The following is a 23,915-nucleotide window of genomic DNA, read 5'->3' on the forward strand; positions in this document are numbered from 1 at the left end:
AAGTTTCCCCTAAAAACAAATAAATAAATTCATTAACGGTCTGTTTGGTTTAGTGGTTATAAAATGTGAGATTTTAAAAATATTAATTTCAAAACGCAGATAATAAAAATACAGTTATGCAGTTGATAAAATTGTGATTGATGTGGTCTATAAATCGCGTGTTTTAAGAAATGCACTTTCTTACTTGCAATTTAAAAGCACAATTTTTTTTTTCTTTTATAAAAACACATTTTTCAAATTTAGACATTTTCTATAGTTTTGTTTGAAAACGCACTTTTGAACGGAGAAAAACCAACTCTTTACTAGAATATTTGAACTGATAGACATACCATTTTTGTGGCTAGGACAGCTTGATTGATCAAGGGTGGGATGCATGTGCATTCAATGCAATAATCCACTCCCAATCCACCCGTTACCTCTTTGACTTGCTCCGAAATGGATTTGTCACTGTTATCAGGGTTTATGAAGTCAGTCATTCCAAAAGCTTTTCCCTTTTGATATTTTTTCTCATTTTTGTCAATGCCAAGTATCTTTGCTGCCCCTTGTACTTTAGGCCCCGCTATGACCTACAATTTACAAGAACATATATAACTTAAAAGTCACGTTAACTTTAAGAAGAAGATGCGAGAGGTAGGAAGGCATACATACCCCTAATCCAACGGCACCAAGGCCAATAACAGCAACCGTTGATCCTTTTTCAACGGCAGCTCCCTTCCAGGCACCCCCAAATCCAGTGGTAAAGCCACAAGAGATGAAGCTGGCATGTCACAGAGGGAGATCACGTGCTACACTTAGATCAAGCTTGACAACGTAGTTAACGTCGACAACCATGTACTCCGACCACGTGGCGCAAGTAAAAATGTGGTACAGCTTCTGCTCTTTCACAGACATTCTTGAAGTGTCATCTGGCATCAGAGCATTTAAGGGCACAGGGTATTTTAGGCACAAGTTGGTTTTTCCCGACAAGCAATTCTCACACTCTTGGCACTCCCCAACGAAGGTTGGGATCACAAGATCTCCCTTTTTTATATATTTTACTCCCTTTCCCACACTCTCTACCGCACTGCAATTGCATATACATAAATAGTTTCGGTTAATTTCTTTGATTAATTAATAATTTGTCATAATTATTAATGAGAAATTATCGGTATCAATATTTTTTTTCAAATTCTCTTACAAATTCAATAGATTTATGGAGTCTACAAATCTAATAGTTGATTTATAAGATAATATGAGAGAAATATAGACAAAATATTGATACTAATTAATTTAGAAATAAACTTCAAAAGATCATATCAGCTTACCCAACACCTTCGTGTCCTAGAGCTCGAGGGAAAAGAGGCTATTAGAACAATGTTGAAAAAATTGATAATTAATTGGCAACCAATTTCCCACCAGTCCTTTATGCGAAAGACAAGTTTAGAAAGAAAACACACGAGAACACACACCAATCACACACGTACACAAAGAGTTTACGTGGTTCGACAATATGCCTACATTCACATGGCGTGATCCGGTCTCCTTCTTTACTATTGAGAAATATTTAGTACAATGGTATAAGCATGAGCCACTCAAGTTTAATATCCCAAACCCAAGCCTTTATTCCATTGTACACCTCACTCAACTGTCCCTCTCAAACACCCAGTAAAAAAAAAACTCTTTACACTTTGTAAATGCCACAAAGTGCTCTCACCAATTTGGATTTTCCGGATAATTTCAACCAAGGACTACATATCCTTTTATAGAGGCTTAATCACGAAAAATAGGAGAACAATTTTAATTCAATTGCTGCTGGGAAAACGAAACCATCATGAATGCAAAGTCTTTTCCATGATGAAGATAAGCATTGAAGCCTACATGTTTATCTACGCACATTTTCTCCAAAAAAAATTCAATTCTAAGTTGTTCTTGGACTCATTTTAAAACTAACATTATCTTCTCATAGATAAATAGGACTTGAGCCCACCAACTTGAATATTAAATATTTTCCAGCAATTATCTTCACACATGTTGACAATTTGAGTCATTATCAACAATCTCCACCTTGCCGAAAATTTGGCATCCTCCACCTGAGACCTCAGGTCTACATCTTGACCGATGCCCATCCTCACGCCCTGGGATGTTGTACAAAACACTGTCTACACCAACAGTAATAATTCTACAAGAATTATCATGCTCCACCATAAAGTGCATATGCACTTAGAATTAAACCATTCCAAGAATTTTCATTTTCGGTACATGTCGAAAAAATCCTGCTGAAAAATATGGTGCAACTTCCATGTTTGGTTCCCCTGGAAGTTCATCAGCAATCGACACCCTTTTCCACCACATACCCGACATCAAAAAACCAAACCAATGTCCCGTATGCAAATGTGGACCCGCTAATAGAACATATCCATTATCCTGACATTTTTAGCGGTCATGCCAAAGAATGTACATGCCCTTATCAAAAAACATCATCATCTCTCTCTGTAACAAGAGAAACAGTATTAGCATTTTTGGAGCACTCTGCCGAACCTGCTCCTCTCAACGTTTTGTGTAGCTCAGATTGGATGCCCTTGACTTGTATTTGCCATAAGCCGAAGTTCATTCTCCCGTTGAACATTTCAATCCCAAACTTCAAAGACTGCATTTCTTCTTAACGAGTAGAAATCCGCAACCAAGTGTTGATACCAATTGTTGAGAAAATTGATAATTAATTTGTAACCAATTTCCTACCAGCCCTTTATGCGAAAGACAAGTTTGGAAAGAAAACACACGAGAACACACACCAATCACACACGTACACAAAGAGTTTACGTGGTTCGGCAATATGCCTACATCCACGGGGCGTGAGCCGGTCTCCTTCTTTACTATTGCAAAATATTGAGTACAATGATACAAGTCTGAACCGCTCAAGTTTAATATCCCAAACCCAAGCCCTTAACCCCTTATACACCCCACTCAACTTTTTCCTTTCAAATACCCAGTAAAGAAAAACTTTCTACACTTTGTAAATGCCACAAAGTGCTCTCACCAATTTGAATTTTCCGAATAATCTCAACCAATGATTACATATCCTTTTATAGAGGCTTAATCACGAAAAATAGGAAAACAATTTAATTCAATTGCTGCTGGGAAAACGAAACCATCATGAATACAAAGTCTTTTCCATGATGAAAATAAGCATCATATTTATCCTCACGCGTTTTCTCCAAAAAAATCCAATTCCAAGTTGTTCTTTTGACTCATTTTAAAACTAACATTATCTTCTTATAGATAAATAGGACTTGAGCCCACCAACTTAAATATTGATATTTTATAGCAATTATCTTCACACTTGTTGACAATTTGAGCTATTATCAACAAACAACAACAACAAGAAGCAACAATATCAAACCCTCTGACCAGAAAAAGTTTTAGGACACACTGACTCGGAGCTTTGCACGGTGTCCCGATGATCTAGTCGGGGCAAAGCGACCTGGAATACCCGGATTAAGAAATAAAAAAAATAAAAAAAATAAAAAAAGTACAGCAAGAGGAAGATATATAATCACCATTGGAAACCCTTTGGTGCATAAGATGTCAGTGTGACACATACTAGCTGACTAGCATATAAGATTTTGACACGAACTCTTCAGATGACTTTGGGGGATCTACTTGTATCTCTTCCACCTTCACTGGTTCGTTGATTACCCAACACACCACAGCTGCCACCACCCATTAAAGGGGAAAAGGGAGGTCAGAGAGAGACAGAAATGATTCAAAATAGCAACAATATCAAAGAAACTAATGGTTTTAACCCTACGTGGTTGCCTATATTTTCTGCAATTCCACATATAAAAGCTAAGTACCTTTGCATGTTATGACCTTTGAGTCGACGCTCTTCGACATTGCTTATCAAATATTCAAAGTTATCAAACATATTGGTCAGTCTTAATTGGGTGCTCTTGATTTGTGTCTCTGTTCCTCTTAAATAATATCGCAAGAGCAATGCTTTGTCGCACTACCTTATCTAAATTTAAGATTTGACTAAAATTTTATTAGATTTAAATCATCTGAGCTCTATGAATATAAATAGAGCATTTTGTATTATCCTTTCTTAATTCTTTCTGTCTTTCATTCCTTTCCTTTATTTCTTTAGATTGTTACAAGTTTTATCCGTAAATTTAGGGTGATTTAATCTTCATTAAAGATATAAGATCAGGACTTTGCCACCTCATTTGAAAACCAATTGACTTCTAATGAGGAAAGTCAAAGTTTTTATGGTATTTGAAATCGCACATCGCAATGCATATTTTAAGAGCCGTCAATGTCAGCAGAATGTCATTATTGTACCTCAACAAAAGATAATACAATCTTATCAAATTTAGAGTAATCCAAATATACTCTAACATGTTATATAGCATTACTCAAAAACGTAAGAGTAATGCTATAAACTACTTTTTTATCTCACAATGTTGACGTGACAGTCTCACCTATCTCTTAAATCTATACATGTTTTTTTTTTTAAATAAAAATAAAAATGTTTGTTGAGACTGCAACATCAACATTGTGGGATAGTTGTGAAATAAAAATGCAGTTTTTAGCATTACTCATAACATAACATAATAAGCGAAAGAATAATGCTAAAAATTACATTTATGTCCTGCAACCATCCATCAATCCCGATATAGCAATCTCAACCAAGTTTTGGATTAATCATTGTTTAGAAAAGAAGAAAAATGAAAAAGAGTAATGCTATAAACTATATTTTTAGATCACTATTATCTCGCAATTCTGACGTGGTAATCTCAATAAACCCTTGATTTTTTTTAACAAAGATTGATCCAAGAGTTGATTGAGATTGCTACGTCATTATCGTAAGATAATTGTAGAATAAGAATGTAATTTCTAGCATTACTAAAAAATATTAAAGAGTTAGTTGTAACTACCACATAACATTGTTAGATTTTTATAAAATAGAATTGTGGTACATAGCATAACCACATTACCCAATTAGAAAAGATTAACGTTAAACACACTCACTTTCTCACTCTCATACTTCAAGACGTTGTTTTTAAAATTACCATTTAATCAAAATTAAATTGTGATTCATCTCAAATCCAATGGGGATATATTGCTAATTTTTTGGTAGTTTTGGAAGACAATATCTCAATTGAAAATTTAGAAGAACATTATAAATTGAGTGGTAATTTAAGAGAAGTATATATGTGAATTTTCTTAACTTCATATACACCATTAAATACGACAAACGACCTATCTACTATAGAGGCACGAATAAGGGCATAATTGAAAATACCACCAAACAATTGCCACGTCTAAAAGTCTTTAAAGTTATCATATTTATCTATATTATCTGCGAACTATGAAGTGGGTGCCATCTTCTTTTCATATATTTGTCGGGATTTGTTTAATCAATATCGCCCTCTCATAGTGGGGATGCATTGGAATTTGGTAGGAACATAAATGAGTGAGTGCTGTGTGTCCTTGTTCCCCCCCTATTTTCAATATAATTTTTTTCACATGTTTTTATTTTCTTTTGTATTTTTCACATTGTATAATTCAATTCATAATTATGGGAGAGAGAATTAAGCATATCAAACACTCTAGCTAGACCAAAGAAACGGCCAAACTAATTATCTTTATTTTTAGAATATATGATATAAATTCAGGAATCAGCACATTAACAATTGTGTACCCTTTGGTGCATGGGACCTCAGTGTGATACACATGCACTAGCATATAGCATCTTGACACCCACCCACTAAAAATGATTTTAGTGGCCATACACTTTAACTTGAATGATGGAGAAGAGGACTAGCTAATTAGGGTTTGCCCCACATTTACTATTTATTGTGTTAAATGGCTCGATTAGGTACTATTGATCAGTGCGATAGAGAGTGGCTATGGTTCATGATCGTCGGATCAAATCAATTTGGACGTTTTTTTTTTTAAAAAAAAAATTATTTATTTATTCAACACGGGGAAGGGGAATTAATTTGGGCAATTGAGATGAATTTATAAACATTTATAAATGTAACCCCATCCATATACATAACATCTTTCTTTTATTCCAGAAAACCTTTTGTGCATTTTTCTCGTTCTAGAAAAAAAAAATACTATTTTAGAGTAACTTTTAGACTTCATTGTATCCCATAAATGCATAAACTCTATGCGCAATCTTCTTGGAGCATGCCTAACAAGTACCCTAAAGCTATTTTCCTTCTTTACACATAGGGAAAATTAAAAAAAAAAATCACAAAAACAACAGCTTCCCTATATTTTCTCTATACATTAGGATTGCTACAGGTAAACCCAATGTATTTATTATAATCATAAAAAGGACAATTATCTCGCATCTTACACTTTCTATGCAAAATAAATGAATATAAAAACAAAAAGAAAGTAAACAAAATAATATTTTAATGTTATAGGAAAATAAATGGAAGTTATTGTGAAATGTATTTGAATAATAAGCATTCCCAGCAAACTCCCTTATAGGGAGTCTGTTCCATAAGTTTAGAGAATATGTCCAAAAAATCGTAAAAAACATCCCACAGCAGACTCCCTAAATGAACCCTAAATATTATGATTGCTACAGTAGAATCCAATGTTTTGGGTTCCACTATTGCAATCCTTATGATTATTAAAAAAAAAAAAAAAAATGATTCCCTCCTCTCTCCTCTCTTCTCTCATGTCTCACAATTCTCTCTCATATCTCCTCTCATATATATAATATAATTAAAAAATATATATATTAATGATATAGGGAACGATTAAAGGAAGCTATTGGGGTGTATTTTGACATAGGAAAGCAAAAAGTAGTTTAGATCCTTAAGTGTAGAGAAAATGATAAAAAAAGCTGCTGAAAATGCTCAAAAAAGTAAAAAATAGTTTTGTTCCTTAAATTTTTTTTAAAAAAATAAGAAACAAGTTGCTGGAAATGTTCTTTAGAAGAAAGCAAAATGCATTAAAAAAATTATCATTGTAATTGAGCCTTGAAGTCTATATAATTTGTCTCCATAATTTTCCCTTTTCCAACACATAATATCATTGTAGGCAAGTGATGTATGACGTGGCCCCACCCCATTAACGGCTAAAAGATTTTAATTTATATTTAATTTTAAATAAAATTTTATTATCTTTTTTCTTACTATGATTATGTTTACTTGTCTAGTGATGTCACATGTGATGCTACTAGGCTAAAATATAGTGATGACATATGTGATGCTACTAGGACATTTATGATGCCTTGGCTTCACCATTTTACAGTATGAGGACAGGAAATTTGAACCTTTTTGTGAAATTTCTTTGCATTATGATGTTCACCTTCCATACATTTTCGTTGAGTTGATATGCCATGTCAACTCCGCGAAAATATATACAAGATAAACGTCAAAACACAAATAAGTATTTCTCTTTTTTTTTATCGTACCAAAAGGAAAGGGTTTGCTTGACAATATTTTTGAAAAGTACTTATAGGTTTTTGTTTGAAAAAAAAAATGTTTTAATATAATATAAAAGTGGGAAATGTTTTTTTTTAGTTTTTTTTTTTAATGAGGTCGCTTTAAATTATTTATTAATGACGTTGAAAAGAATTGTACTTTTTATTTTAAAGACAGAAAAAACGTTTTCAAAATCATTGCTAAACGAGGTCACAATATTGCATAAATAATAATACTTCTCTTTAATTAAATTTTTTGGTCAATAACCTATTTCGTTGGTGTCTACGATCTCAAGAGGAGCATTGACAATTTGACAGCCCATCTCCATTCTGCCTTTGCACTCAACACAACATCCAATGAGGAACAAAAGAGTTTCGAGAGGCCCATGGGCCTTACAATAGAAAGCCCAATGAGCCGAAAAGCGAAAAAATTAGAAGACCAAAAACAAATCTATAGCAAATCCATAGGTCTAGATCCATGACAATTAGTAATTAGTAATTCAATATACCACATTTTTATTTTATAATATTAATGTGATAGATTAGGTAGTTTTAGATAAAGTTTATAGAAATGTTTTATTATTTATATACAACCCTTTCATTTTACTTTCATTTTATTTTATTTTATTGACATGGCATTGCTGATCTGTCTTTGGATCAACTTTTTTTAAAAAAATATAATAAATAATAAAATTAAAGATTAATTAACAATATCACATCAATAAAATAAAATAAAAGTGCGATATATAGCATTGCTCTTACGTAAATTCAAAAAGGTTAACGTATTGATTATGTGCATAACAAATTAGGGTGTCAACAAAAATTCAAAAGATCATCCGCTCCAATTAGGAAAACTATTTTTTTTTTTTTTTTTTTTTAAGATAATGGAAAAATAGCTCTAACCCAAAAAATTGCATTTGGTAATCAATGGTACTAAAAGAATCAAATGTTTAGAAAAAAATATATTTTTATTATGATTTTTTTCCCTTTGTATATAATGCCATTATTGTCATTATTATTTGTTATTTGTCACCACCACTTTCCTTCTATTATTGATATAATCAGTTTAATAATTGATTTCGTTGTATAATTCCTACAAATAGTATCTGAAAACACAATTATTGATGAAATATTTCATTTAATAATGTAAAACAAATCTACACCGAGAAATGATTGAATCCATTTTGAAAAAATTATTGCTTGAAATTAATTTATAATCTTCGCAAAGTGCAAACAGTTGGAGCCCATTTAATATCATCTAATTACAAAATTTGTTTGACATTGCTTGTTATATACAGAAGTCAAGTCAAAGGAAAAAAATACTCTCTAGAATTCTTCGATCTCTTTTCTTCTAGACAATACTAAGAAGAACTTCAAGAGGAGAGAAGATCTAGTTAGATCTTCCTTCATTCCCTTTCACAGTAGTAGTGCTCGGTGTCTATTCTGTATGCTCCATTTGTCTTCGTTTTTTGTGGGTTGCTTTAGATATAGTCTCTTAAACCTTAGATTTGATCGTCTTCTTCGGTCAAAGTGTGTCTTCCGAAAGGATGTTTACGATGTTGTGCTCCTCTGCTGCTGCTTGTGGAGTTTTTGTTTTTTATTTTGTTTGTCTTGGTCTTCAAGTTGAAGATGGATTTGTTGTCTTGGCCTTCGAGTTGAGGATGGAGTAGATTGATGTGGGGGCTTAACTCTCAAGGCCGGTTTTTGTTTTATATTTGAGCTACCCATATCCTAGATTTAGTATGCACGAAGCAGATCTGTTTCTTACATGTAATTGTATATGGGTTAGCGGAAGCTTAAAGTCATTTTTATGATTTTGTAACCTTCATAACTTTTGGCTATAATTTTTTAGAGTTGTATGCTCTGTAATATAAGAGCTTTAAGCTCATGAAATTTCATCAATGAAAGTTCTATATTTTTCAAAAATATATATATATATACACACAAGTCAAGTCAAATTTTGAGCCCTCCATTGCCTAATCTGTTTACATTAACGTCGTTGAAAAGCAACATAGATAAAAGCTTTGACCCCATCATGTTTTCTTTTTCCTCTAAAAAATAACTTAGTAGATGAATGCAAAAAAATATAAAATATTCATGAAGTGTTATTAATTCAATTTGGTAGAACGTGGGTCTCTAGAAAACAAATTTAAAAAATATTGAAAAAAAAAATCAATCAAAAAGTTTTTTTCATACAAAGATGATGATGATATACTAAATAAGTAAATATCCACCAATCTAGTCTAAGTCGAGGTCGCGGGTCCAAGAGCCCATTCTTTTGGACTCAAGCCATGAGTCCTAATCATGCCATAGAAGCTAACACTCAAGTTGCTTAGATAACAAGTGAAGAGAAGATGCGAAGAATAATTCCTCACTACTTCGTCATAACTCTCTTATTATTCTTGGCAGAGAAGATGCAACGTGCTCAGTTTGCTAGCGAAACAACAGTCACACCTTGATAGCAGGCAAATAATTCAGTGGCATGATCACTCAAAGTTGCACCCCAATCAACGTATGACACTTGGCGGAAGCCGTGCATCGTTCTCAGGCACTTCCTACGAGAAATAATATGCAACCTAATGAAATACATACACATTATCTTTCATATAATTTCTAGTAGATTCATCGACTACACTTATTCTTGACATGTCTATGCAAGAGAAGAAGGAACAAAGATTCGAGTTAATGACATCTACTTCATTCATGAAACGATCAACCATACTTATTAATTTAAGCATCGAAGTTATTTTTGAGGCAAGTATTTAATTAATCTCTATTATCTTCTCTTGCACATATGCCCATTAATTAAGATTAGCCGTGAAATCAACTGCATTGCCAGACCATTTGGAACTCCATTTTTGTCTAGACAAATTGTTTTTCTTTTTTTTTTGTCGGAGGACTTATAAAAAAAAACCCCATTATTTCTCAATGCAGCGCCAAAAAAAAAAAAAAAAAAAAGGACGCAAAATAATCTCATATCAAATCTATAGGAATTGTGGCATTCAAAGCTCCACTCGTCTCTCTTTTGCCATCAAAATTCCACCACAAAAGCCCAAACCCCTCCTTCTGATTTTTTCAATTTATTAAATCTAATTCTTATTGATTTCAGAGTCTTATATCTTCTGCTGATTCAAACACACTTTCTCAAATGAAATTTATACGGAAATCTCTACGTACGAACCCAGCAGATGGAGGGCAATGATAATCCTACCCAAAAGGTATCCAAGCACTTCTCTATTGCTTTTCTTTCCTCCTTTTTATCTTTTGTGCGCATAATTCTTTTTCTGCTTTGCTATGATTATATTGAAGATTCCAGTAGTTATTTTAGGGTTTTGCTTCTGGGTTTTCACTTTTTTCTTCTTCTTTTTTTTTTTTTTTTTTTTTTTTTTCCGTGGTTGTTATTGTTGTTGCTCTGTTGGGAGCTGGGAAAAGATTAGACAGCAAGAGAAATGAAATTTCTGGTCGCTTAAATTTCATTACGGGTGTGTGTATGTGTGTTTATTTTTCTCTCTTTTTGCAGTTTTCTCAGTAACCGGACAGAGAGCCATTTTCCAATTATGCTTGAGTTGGGTCTATTATTTGGGTGTAGATGTGGAATGGGTTACAGTCAGAATTAAGTATATAAGCATTGGGTGTTAGGATTTACTTCGGTTAGTTGATGCACAATGGTGACGATTTGAGTGATTTAGAGGGCCACCTATTGCTTGTATACCTAAGATTATATGTCCAAAAGTAGGTAGGCCACAAGCGCAGGCTCATGTTTCTTGCTGCCTTTCCTGGTTTCAGTAACTGAGGCAATCGGGCTATTGAGATGGGTAATTCTTAAGTTTATTCAGTTTTTTCTTTTGAGCTCTTATCATTTCAAAATACAGCCTTGTGATAGGAGGTGTGGATAATATCTAATTTTACTTTTGAAATCTGAAAAAATTAAGTTCAACTTTTTAAACATAATTTGTGACTTTGAGATTTTGCTTGATATCCTCTAGTAGCAGATTGATGTATTAGAAAGAAGAATACCCATAATCTGGACATAACCTGCAGCTCAATCGTACCTTTTCTAATGTCCCACTATGCATTCTTTGAATGGTTTTGGATATCAGCAAATCCAAGACTTGGTGAGTTTTTTTTGCAAGTGAAACAGCCTGAAATGAGGAACAGCAATAGCTATTTGGTTCTAGGGTTTTTGATAGCCAGTAAGTATCTGAAACCTACTTCATGATGAATTATCAAGTTCCATGTAACCAACGCTACTAACGGGTTGGAGGGAATCAGATCATGAGCTATAGACTAATCTAAGATGGTCTACCCTACATCAGTTTCAAACTGCCTCTTTTCCCCTAACATATTTTCAATCTAGGAATGCCATTTGTGATGTTCTACTATTACAATTTTGCTTTCTAAAGGTAACATACGTTTCCTTTTGGAAAAGCATTAGGGCAGGTTGGGACTGGTTTACCCCTTTATATCATGTAGGTCTAGACTACAAATTCTGGGCCAGAGCTCGATGGAAGTAATGATCATTAAACATTCTGCCAATTATGTGATCTTAACTGATGTATTTTTGAATCTTATTCAATGTGGCCCTGATTACTGCTGCATGCTTCATTTTCCTCTAGGAAATATGTGCAAGTTATACAGTAGAAAAAGGGGGAGATAGTTCTGCTTTATGAATGAGAATGGTAACATGATGTCTGTTATACCCAGAAATATGATATGTCAGGGGTAGACGTTTATAAACCACATATGTTGAGCATAATGAGCTAGATTTAATTGCAAGAGAGATTGTAATTTAAATAATAAATTGTTAATGAAAAGTTTGCATTTTATGATAAGAAATGTGACATGAGGGAAGTAATTAAGAATAGAAGTAAACTTTTTTTTTTTTTGTAAGTAATAACCAGTCTTATTAAAAGCGTAAGGCGCCCCAAGGTAAACAGGAAGTATACAAAAGGATCACCTAACTAGAAAAAGAAAAGCGAGCAAGAGAATAGAAGTAAACTTAACAGAACTCAACCAGCTATGCTGTTGCTTTTTAGTCCTCTTTAAGTTACCTATCTTGCCTCAACCAATATAGTTTTTTTTCTTTCTCTGAATGTGCATACCACAATGCAGAGTACTAGGAAATCAACATTTACAGGAAATGTTTCTATTTGAATAATGTGGACCAAATTGGTGGTGCAGAAGTACCAGTATACTTGAAATGCATTTACCAGGGAGGTAGATCCTGCCACAGTTGAAGGTCTTTAGAGGGAGATCTCTATGGCAATAAAAACAAATATGAAGCTGTATTGTTCTAATGCTTTGCATCTCTGCTATAAGAACTTTGTTTTTCTGAAAATTGAAATAGTAAAATTAGACCTAATTTAATGGTAGTTTCAGGCAATGTATCTTTAAGAATTTCATTATCTTGCGTGATGTTTTTTATGCAAATTTACATAGCTTGTTTGCCAGAGTTTTGGTTTGTGGATTTGACTTGAGTGTTTGACCTAGTTTTCTGTATATTTGATGTGGGCCTTTACTTGTTTGAAGGATTACTACAAAGTATTAGAGGTTGATTATGATGCATCTGAGGAGAAGATCCGATTAAATTACCGAAGGCTTGCACTGGTTGGTCATCTTTCTTTCTGATAGTTCCTTGAATAGTATTTTTACATTGCTCGGGTTTTTTCCATTAATTGCGATGTGATATGGACTGAGGAAATATACTTGATTCTGTGGGCTATATAGAAGTGGCATCCTGACAAGCACAAGGGTGACAGTGCTGTTACTGCAAAGTTTCAAGAGATAAATGAAGCTTACGAAGGTAATTCTTAAGTGTAATTGGTGCAAAGGTCTGCATTTCCATACCATGCATATGGTCTTATTGTAATTCGTTCTTTAGAAACAGTTAAATTAATGATCCACTTACAGCATTTACAACCCTTAGAAATCAGCTTGGTCTCGTCTTTAGTATCTTCAAGAGACTGAAAAATATTTGAAGAAGCCAGACAACAGTCCTTGACTAGTATTCATTCAGAGATCAAGATCTTTGACTAGGGTTTTGAACTACCTAATCTCTGATGTGTACAATAAATATGCATATTTAATCCTGGTTATGTCCATAGATTTCCTTTCAGCAACATGGGACCTACTTCTACTCTTTAGAGGCAGATTACATCTCTTGGTACATCAGACTAATAAAGAATTTTAAAAATATGAAAATATGTATTTTGGTCTTTAATTATTCATCACTTTTTTGGTTGGTGTAAAGCCAATATTACATGTTCTTTGTAACATTTTTGTTTTTAGGTTATGCGGTTATAATATTCTACAGGTTATGTGCAATAATGTGACTTCTACTAATTTCTTTTGCAGTTTTGAGTGATCCTGCTAAACGACTTGACTATGATCTAACCGGAATATATGAGATTGATAAGTATACTCTGCGGGTAAGAAAAGGGGAAGATCATATTATCAGGTCTAGAAATGTCAAATTATATTTGTTTAGGTTGTTTCTGAGGCCCCCTTTGTAGTGATTATTGATGCTGAATGCTGACTATCTGGGATATTCAACCCTTCCTATGCAGGAATATCTTGCCAGATTTAAAGGAATGATACTTACCTGCAATGGGCTTGGTATTAGTCATATGCCAATACGGTAACATTTTAGTAATTTTTAGAAAATAGGGTGCTGAAGTATATGATGAATGTTATCATGAGAGATTGTGTGTATGTTTGTCTATTTATTTTGTGCGTGTCTCTGATGTTGAGTATCTGTAATTTTAATATTTGTTTCATTGTCAGGAATCAAGATATTAACTCTGAAGAAGAATATGACTACATTTCTTTATATTTTTTAAGATCAATAATTATTTTTGCAACGCGGAAAAAATCATAACACAGTTCACTCTTGCTTCATTTCTCCTCATAACTGCAGGATGCGGAAATGCAAGCCTATCGAGCTGATCTTTTTCAAGTTAGCCCTTAACTTATTTCCTTAGGCAATAAATTTTCCCCTATAAGTACTCAAAAAGCAATATATTATATATCCTAACCGCATTTTCTTTTGAATATAGTTGTCTGTTTTTGAATTACTTAGAAATATTTGTTCAAGTTCCTGGACTGGTTCAGACAGAGGTGTCATTAATCCATTCTAACACTCCTGCTTAAGCTTAGGAAAATGGAAAGATTTGTTCAAATTCTCAGTCGGCAGTACTGAACAGACATGTACTCCAAACTCTATATATGTTTGCATAATCTTATTAAACAATTGCAGAAAGTTAGTAATTGCTTATTACAATATTTAGATGTGACCTATAGGTGATTTTGTTGCTTCTAGCAGCCCATTGCTGGAAGTCCTTTGTATGGCTGCTGCTGAATGCAGAAATATTTTGAGAGATGGAGTGATTGCAAAAATGTATATATGGCTCTATGGAGGCTTAAACTTTCTAGATTTCCATGTAGGAAGCTGATCACATGGTTGATTGGAGATTAACCGATAATTATACCTTTCTTGGCCTTTTGGCTAAAGTCAAGTGCCAGTCAAGTCCTAGCATAGTGGTAAAGGACTGAAGGCAATTGTGGAATGGCCAGAGTCTGAATTGCACTGTCTGACCAGAAAAAATATGGAGATAAACTTGTTATTGTCTGAAGTACAGAGCAGGCTGGGTCTGAGGCTAGGCTAGAATGTGACTCTTTGGCCAGTGAAATGTATAAGAAGATCAATGTGCTGTTATGCCGCTTGGGAAGTTGTAAATTATTGGAATGAGAACAAGATCAACTTTAGATGGTTGGAATTCAACCTCCCCGGCACCTAATTTGTTTGTTAAGGGCCTGATAGCAACTGTGCTAGAAAAGTGTGACGGTGAGGCTCCTATGCAGGAGTCTGAAACAGGAAACAAATCCGGTCCGATGGCTGTTCTCCACTAACCACCATGATATTGGGAATGGTGCTGATGCTCAGATTCTATATTTTCTTCCGTAGGTGCTGGGAACATATGTTATGGATCTTAGATGGTTAGTTCGGTCAGGAATTTGTATAAACTACTGGTGAAATCTTGGCATGATGAGATCTCATCGTAGAAGTGTTATCCTGGAATGGCTGTGAAGCTCAAGTGGTTGGCACCTGCCTGCATATCATCGCTCTCTTTTTTGCATTATGACCCGTGTCCAGTGGGATTCTATAGAAGTTAGAGGGATTTGTGATGGAGAGGCATTTTTCTTTTTGTTCTACTGATAGGGTAGTAGCTGTGGTGGTGGTGCTGAGTAGCATGTTAGGTTTGTTTAAGACTTCAATTTTGTGTGACCAAATTAGTATTGAAGTTGAATAAGGAAATGAATAGATGGAGAAAATAATAACAAATATTGTAACGAAAGCAAAAGATTGAAAAAAAAAAAAAGGATTAGGACACGTTATTATGGCATGCATCCACAGTTAAGTGATCCAACTCTATATATTGTAATATATAATTATATTATTTACAGATTTCTTAGTTGTTATACTAATAAGTTTGTAGTAAAATTTCGATAGTTGGGCTTCTACTCATGCATTGTTTTGCAACCAATGACATGCTGTAAATCTTAGACCTCCTTAAAGCAAGTTTTGAGCTTTTGCTCCCATATCATGCTCTCCTAAGAAGAAAAACACATCTCATACTTCAGGTGAACAATGGCGCTCATCCTCTGTAGCCCCACCCTACAATTAATGTACCCAAACATGAAAGAGCTGCCCTATCTTTACTGTTGACTACATCCTTCTGACCTATTCTATGTGCTTTTGACCTTTTATTTACTTTACAAAAAACACTTTTTTTCTGATTTCTCTGCTCTTTATGAGGTTGTCTCCTTGTTGGTTTTTTTCCTGTCGAACTCTAAGCTTTTTGTAGTTCTTTTCAATTTTGCATATTTTATAATTCCTATATACTGATGCAGGATGCAGCAACTGATGGAAACCAATGACTTAACAGATAAATAAGGTTTGTACTTGCTATTCATTCAAACTTTACAATTTGCCTTCTGAATCATTTCCTTTGACATGCTGGTGTATGTAGTCTGATACTTGTATCCATGTTGTTACAGGGTGTTACTATACTAAATCAAAGCTGAATAGAGTTATCAATTTGCATACCCGGCTCCCACATGCATAATACTTGAAAATGGAGGATCTGGTCCAGTTTGTAATGTTAGATCAAAATATGGATCAAAATGAGTGGTGTAAAATGATTACTCATGATATAAAAGCTGTTCACGTGGATGTGAGGTACATGTTGGATGTTGCTAAGTGATGGGTTGAGATCTTTTGCATCATCACATTTAGATTGTAGTTTGTATTTCCTATTCATTTCACCTACCACCTCTCTAGTTCCACTTTTTTTGGGAATTGTATTCATGTAGTTATATTTCTTCTTTGTATACCCCAAAAGAATAAAAAGATAATAGCTGCAATTTAGAAGTTTGGAAGATAATTTTGATGTGCTAAATGTGATGTATTTGGAGAGAACACAATGCTCAAAATCTTGAAAATTGTTAGAAGACAATGACCGAACTAAAAGCAATTATGCTCAAATTTGGTAAATGAATAGCAATTATGCTATTCATTTCATTTAAAATGAAGATGATCATATTCCCAAAATGAAGGTGGTTGTATACTACTTGTAAATGGTTTAAAAAAAAAAAATTTACAGTCAAATAATTATAATGGTGGTTGAATCACCTTTCAAATGATCAAAGTTGGTTCATTCATTACCTTCAGCCATATTTGGGGGTTTGCCGAACCACCCCTATGGTTATTGGGGTGGTTTAGCCACTCACATTTTTTTTTAAAAAAAAATTATATTTTTTTTTATTAAAGGTATTTTTAACTTCGAAGAGTTAAAAGACAATTTTTATTAGTTTGTGCATTGTGACAATCTAAAATTTAGAAATGAAAAGAATAATCTTGGGTTTTTTTTATTCATAAGATTTTGTATCGTTATGTACAAATTTCTTTGACAACGTTAACATTTGTCTAAGACTCTAAATGCTTAGGGTTTAGCTCTTTTTGACCATTTATTATTGACCAAAGCCCTCTCTCTTTCCTCTAGATGATCTTCCAACTAAGCAAAGTCAACTAAGTCATCTCATTATATAAAGAGAATGAGTACATTCACTTCTTTACACTCAATTTTTTTTTTTACACCTATAAATAACTTTTAAAACCACCATTACATGTAATAAATTGTGCAAAAAAAAAAGTGAAAATAAGTTAAGCATTATTCTATATAATAGCACGCAGAAAATCCATCAACTGGGATCAATCTCAAAAATCAAACATTTTCCTTAGTTTGTTTTTTTGATTAAATTCTTGTGGTCACCCTTACTTTGCTACATTTCTCCCTCCAGAATACATATTTATCTAATTTAATCAAGTTTCTGGTACACAAAATCTTGAAATAGGAAAGGGTCTCCATCCACGTGTCCCTCTAGCCATCCATTGTGGGGACACAAGAGGGATACAAAGAGAATATGTACTATTTATCTCTTCCATAAATTCATTACAATCTTTTCATATTCATCCAAAAAAGAATAAATATATATATATATATATATATATATATATATATATATATATATATATATATTCATTGCGCTCTTTCCACTCTCTGCCTCACAATCTTATCCTACCATTGTATTACAAAAATCAAAGATGGGCAAGTTCGCCACCCTGTTGATGATCTCCCTCCTCCTCTGCTCCACACTGACCTATGCTGCTCGTCCAAAGCCATCACATTCTAACGAAATTCCAGCGGAAACCCACAATGGGAATGGGGTTGGTTGAAATTACATCGCTTCAAACAAAAAAAAAAAGCATGATTTAGTGACATGATTATTTGGGGCATTTTTGGCCCAAAAAAGGCCTCAAATGATTTAGCGACGCTTGAATGTGGGCACTTGGAGCACGTTTAAATAGATCGCGATTGAAATTCAATTTCAATACGTTTTTTCAGTTAAAAACGCCTCTAAAATGGGGCATATGAGAATGGTCATTTACATAGTAAAACGTCCCTATATAGAGACGTTTTATTAAAGTGCCCTTATTTCAAGCATTAGTAAACCTTGGTTTTTTTTTTTTTTTTTTTCTATAAATTTGATTTTTGCTTTTTTGTAATTAATAGGTTGCTGTGGGGGTGGGAATACACTCTCCCAACAGGAAGCTGGAAGATAAAGAGCATGCAACTAAGAAAAAGGTGATCGATCCATATTTTGGTTGTGATCCAGCTGTTGAATTCGGATGTTGATGGATATTGCTAGAAGAGGACAACTATTTCGACACGACAGCTGCAGAATCTGAAACCGAGAAACCATGAAATTATCCAAAAATAAAAATAAATAATAATAATAATGCTTGTTGCTGTTGATATGAGGTCTCATTGGCAAGTACTCTTGTCTTTCTTGGTTTATTATATTTGTTCCATTCATGAAGAATCTCTGCTGCATATATGCAGCGTTCATGAAGAATAAATTACTTTAGATGAATGAGAATTGTTCTCACTTCTTACCCCCCCCAATAGCTTGGATCCGAATCCATCCAAAACAGCACAACGAATGAATGAAGAAGAAGAAAATGAAATATATTCATCTGGGTATGATGAAGTTTCCATGCTTTTTATCGATCATGTGGATGAATGTGATAAGCCAGCACACACATGCACATCCATTAATTGAAGCTGAAGATATTTCAACTACTATGAATCTATGATGTTTTATTAAATATATACAAATATAAATTAGAAATTAAAGAAGTAAATGAAAGAAGTAGCAGTGAGTTTGGTGGAACTGTTTTACACTCGTCCTCTACTTCAAAAGAAATAGAAGAAATGGAGGGGAGTGGGGCTCACCGGTTCTTTATAACATAAGGGTAAAATTCTTTTGAACCGGAGTGATCCTAGTTTGGGTAACATTACTGATGCAGCCTCAAGAAACTTGTGGATCTTGTTCAAGAGGTTGAAAAGGATAAAAATAATGATGAAATGTGAATGAATAAAAAGGAGGACAATCATAGATTTTTCCAGGAGAATTGTACGCTAAAAGATGTGCATACTTTTCTGCAGGGCTCTATTTAATTTGCATAGTTTTCTAGTGGGACATGATTCTCCTATATTTTATTGCCGAATTCTGATATGGACAAAAGAATTTGTGGGTGCAAAAGTGATGTAGATAAGAATGCCACTTAGGATTTCTTGAGGAAGACTCGTGCGGATGTAAGTGTGGAGGTACCCTAAAGAGTCGTACCAAGGAGAGTCAAGACGAGATCGCAAACTCGGGCAGAAGCTAAATTCCAGAGGGCTTCTTCTGCAACTTCGTCTGAAGCCCGTCCGGACGGGAAGAGTGAAGTGTATTCCCGAGAGCCCTGTCTACAACCGTCTGAACGCGATTAGTCCCGCAACATTACAAAGAGCCTCGTATAGAGTCTCGTCCGAAGACCGTTCAGATACCTATGTTTTATTTACAGTTTTCATCTTTTATTTTAGTGACCGTCCGAACGGCGTTATGTTCTGTCCGGAGGGCCATCGTAGAATTGTAAACCGACTTTATTTCCATTTACTATTAGGGTTAGGAGCCTAGGGGCTATAAATACATGCTTATAATCCCAAGAACGTAGCTTTTGATTATATTTGAGTTTTTATCAATAAGAAGTCTCAGAGTTAGCTTTCTTTAGTTTTTTCTTCAAACCCTAGATAAACTCTAGCGTTTTGAAAAGATTTCTTAAAGGGAAAAATTTACTTTGGACCCCTGAATTATCACTCATTTTGACATGCCCCCAAACTTGAAAACCTCTCAATTTAAACTCTTGAATTTTCAATTACAGCCAATTTGAACCACTCCGTCAATTTTTTCCGTTAAAACCCATAAAAAGACAAAATTACCCTTCAATTTTCTTTTTATTAAAAAATTGAAAAAAAAAGGGTCACAAGGTGGCCCAACTGTTGGTCACCTCGTGATTTTTTATTTTTTATTTTGCAATATATTTTATAATTTTTATTTTGAAATTAAGGTTAAATTTGAAATTTTATAAAAAAATCAATGGTATAAACGTCATTTTTTAACTTTTATCATTCAAAATTTGACGGAATGGTTCAAATTGATTGCATTTAAAAGTTCAAGGGTCCAAATTGAGAGGTTTTGAAGTTTGGGGGGCATGTCAAAACGGGTGGTAATTCAGGGGTCCAAAGTGAAATTTTATCTTTCTTAAATCTTTGATAGATTCAAGGTCTTGGAAGTATTTATCCCTTCTTCTTGTTGTTATTCTTTACATCCCACCATGTTACGCTGCATCAATAATGCATATTGAAAGGTGTTCCAACATGTACCAATGATTCAATGAATAATCCTATAATTTGAGAATCCCTAGGATTATTTTGTATTGTTTTCTAGTATGAAGCCCAGCATTACCCTTTCCTGTTTTGTACGCCACACAAAAAATTGTGAAATTTCTTGCCATATAAAGGAATTTCAAAAGTAGTTGGCTTAAGGGGCATTACATTTTTTTTTTTTTTTTGACATGTCCACATAAGGAAAAGCAGAAGGGAGATTCGAACTAATAACTTTCGCTTCATTAGGCATGATCTACAGCCGAGTGAACTATCTCTTAGAGACATAGGGCACCACATTTGGTCAAATGGAGTAGGTGAATTACTCTCAAATGATTATTAACTTATGATAGTGGCCGAATCACTCCTTAAATGGTCAAGGCCTCAACGGTGGTCTGGTCATCACTTTCGGCCATATTTGGGTGTGGTCCAAGTACTCCTACGACCATTGAAATTTGGAGGTAGTTTGGCTACCCCATATACATTTTTTTTTTATTAAGAATATTTTGTCCTCGAAAGAATAATGACAATTTTTGATAGTTTACACATTGTGCAATCTAAAGATTTAGAAAATATTGTTAATTAGAAGGTAATACCCATAAATACAAACCAAAAACAGACAAGAAAAGCCAACAATAAAGAATCAAATATTAGAAAACTAAAAAGACTCACTTAGCACTATCATATATATATATATATATATATAGGTGGTTGGCCACTCTAGTCAACTTGTGTCCAACCTAAAGCCAAACATGAAAGAACTGCCCTATCTTTGCTGTTGACTACATCCTTCTGACCTATTCTATGTTGTCTCCTTACTTCTTGTTTTTTTTCCTGTCGAACTCTAAGCCTTTTGTAGTTCTTTTCAATTTTGCATATTTTATAATTCCTATATACTGATGCAGGATGCAGCAACTGATGGAACCAATGACTTAACAGATAAATAAGGTTTGTACTAGCTATTCATTCAAACTTTACAATTTGCCTTCTGAATCATTTCCTTCGACATGCTGGTGTATGTAGTCTGATACTTCTATCCATGTTGTTACAGAATGTTACTATACTAAATCAAAGCTGAATAGAGTTATCAATTTGCATACCCGGCTTCCACATGCATAATACTTAAAAATGGAGGATCTGGTCCATTTTGTAATGTTAGATCAAAATATGGATCAAAATGAGTGGTGTAAAATGATTACTCATGATATAAAAGTGGATGTGAGATACATGTTGGATGTTGCTAAATGATGGGTTCATATATATCTTTTGTATCGTCACATTTAGATTGTAGTTTGTACTTCCTATTCATTTCACCTACCACCTCTCTAGTTCCACTTTTTTTGGGAATTGTATTCATGTAGTTATATTTCTTCTTTGTATACCCCAAAAGAATAAAAAGATAATAGCTGCAATTTAGAAGTTTGGAAGATAATTTTGATGTGAGAACACAATGCTCAAAATTTTGAAGATTGTAAGAAGACAATGATGGAACTAAAAGCGATTATGCTCAAATCTCTCTATGTTTGGATGATTGTCTGCAATTGTTTTATTTCTTAGAATTTCTTGATGTGCTCTTTTACTTTTTCTAAATTTGGTTTTCTTTTGTACATTTTCCGTGTATTTGAGTTACGCCTCACCCCCCCCCCCCCCTCCTTTTTTTTTTAAATGAGATTGATTTACTTATTTAAAATAAATAAATAAAAAAGATAATAGAAACTTCAACGACTTATAATAACATAGGTTACATTTCAGTACAATGTTCAACCTTTTGGAATAAATAATTATAGAAATTATACTTTTATTTCACTCCTATCTCGTTTTGCTGATTGGGGTAGTGCCAATCAATTTTTTATTTCTTTTAAAAAAAGTAGCTAGTAGGCATTGTCACATCAATAAGGTGAGATAAAAATTGTGTTATTCACTAACCGAATGCTATTCATTTCATTTGAAAAGGAAATGATCATATTCCCAAAATGAAGGTGGTTGTACTACTCTTAAATGGTTCAAATATATATATATATATATATATATTACTCTCAAATAATCATAATGGTGGCTGAATCACCCTTCAAATGATCAAAGTTGGTTCATTCATCACCTTCGGCCATATTTGGGGGTTTGCCGAACCACCCCTATGGTTATTGGGGTGGTTCAGCCACCCACTTTTTTTTTAAAAAAAAAAAAAATTATATTTTTTTTATTAAAGGCATTTTTATCTTTGAAGAGTTAAAGACAATTTTTATTAGTTTGTACATTGTGACAATCTAAAATTTAGAAATGAAAAGAATAATCTTGGGTTTTTTTATTTGTAAGATTTTGTATCGTTATGCACAAATTTCTTTGACAATGTTAACATTTGTCTAAGACTCTAAATGCTTAGGGTTTAGCTCTTTTTGACCATTTATTATTGACCAACGCCCTCTCTCTTTCCTCTAGATGATCTTCCAACTAAGCAAAGTCAACTAAGTCATCTCATTATATAAAGAGAATGAGTACATTCACTTCTTTACACTCATTTTTTTTTTACACCTATAAGTAACTTTTAAAACCACCATTAGTTGTAATAAATTGTGTAAAAAAAAAAGTGAAAATAAGTGAAGCATTATTCTATATAATAGCACGCAGAAAATCCATCAACTGGGATCGATCTCAAAAATCAAACATTTTCCTTAGTTTGTTTTTTTGATTAAATTCTTGTGGTCACCCTTACTTTGCTACTTTTCTCCCTCTATAATACATATTTATCTAATTTAATCAAGTTTCTGGTCCACAAAATCTTGAAATAGGAAAGGGTTTCCTTCCACGTGTCCCTCTAGCCTTCCATTGCGGCGACACAAGAGGGATACAAGGAGAATATGTATTCTTTATCTCTTCTATAAATTCATTACACTCTTTTCAAATTCATCCAAAAAAATAAAAAAGAAAATATATATTCATTGTGCTCTTTCCACTCTCTGCCTCACAATCTTATCCTACCATTGTATTACAAAAATCAAAGATGGGCAAGTTCGCCACCTTGTTGATGATCTCCCTCCTCCTCTGCTCCACGCTGACCTATGCTGCTCGTCCAAAGCCATCACATTCTGACGAAATTCCAGCGGAAACCCACAATGGGAATGGGGTTAGTTGAAATTACATCACTACAAACAAACAAAAAAAAA

The 23,915-nt window shown here is 33.7% G+C and overlaps 2 protein-coding genes and 1 pseudogene across 3 annotated transcripts; 2 read left to right on the forward strand and 1 right to left on the reverse strand.

Moving 5' to 3' along the window:
- Positions 1 to 302: 302 nt before the first annotated feature.
- Positions 303 to 3,873, reverse strand: LOC132167665 (8-hydroxygeraniol oxidoreductase-like; annotated as a pseudogene).
- Positions 3,874 to 10,371: 6,498 nt separating this feature from the next.
- Positions 10,372 to 16,720, forward strand: LOC132166841 (uncharacterized). Of its 2 annotated transcripts, XM_059577693.1 has the most exons (8): positions 10,372 to 10,644; positions 12,956 to 13,033; positions 13,154 to 13,229; positions 13,781 to 13,854; positions 13,993 to 14,063; positions 14,343 to 14,381; positions 16,337 to 16,380; positions 16,484 to 16,720. In XM_059577693.1, exons 1-7 carry the CDS (start codon positions 10,615 to 10,617, stop codon positions 16,377 to 16,379), a joined length of 411 nt encoding a protein of 136 aa, XP_059433676.1. In that variant the 5' UTR covers positions 10,372 to 10,614; the 3' UTR covers position 16,380; positions 16,484 to 16,720. The 2 variants fall into 2 exon arrangements, with proteins under 2 accessions (XP_059433676.1, XP_059433677.1); XM_059577694.1 differs by lacking the exon at positions 14,343 to 14,381.
- Positions 16,721 to 18,044: 1,324 nt separating this feature from the next.
- Positions 18,045 to 18,884, forward strand: LOC132168199 (uncharacterized). The gene is made up of 2 exons (XM_059579319.1): positions 18,045 to 18,212; positions 18,559 to 18,884. The coding sequence occupies exons 1-2, from the start codon at positions 18,090 to 18,092 to the stop codon at positions 18,679 to 18,681; spliced, it is 246 nt and encodes an 81-aa protein (XP_059435302.1). The 5' UTR covers positions 18,045 to 18,089; the 3' UTR covers positions 18,682 to 18,884.
- The last annotated feature ends 5,031 nt before the right edge of the window (positions 18,885 to 23,915 follow it).

The sequence above is a fragment of the Corylus avellana genome, chromosome ca1 (genome assembly GCF_901000735.1).
Source record: "Corylus avellana chromosome ca1, CavTom2PMs-1.0".
Classification (NCBI taxonomy): domain Eukaryota; kingdom Viridiplantae; phylum Streptophyta; class Magnoliopsida; order Fagales; family Betulaceae; genus Corylus; species Corylus avellana.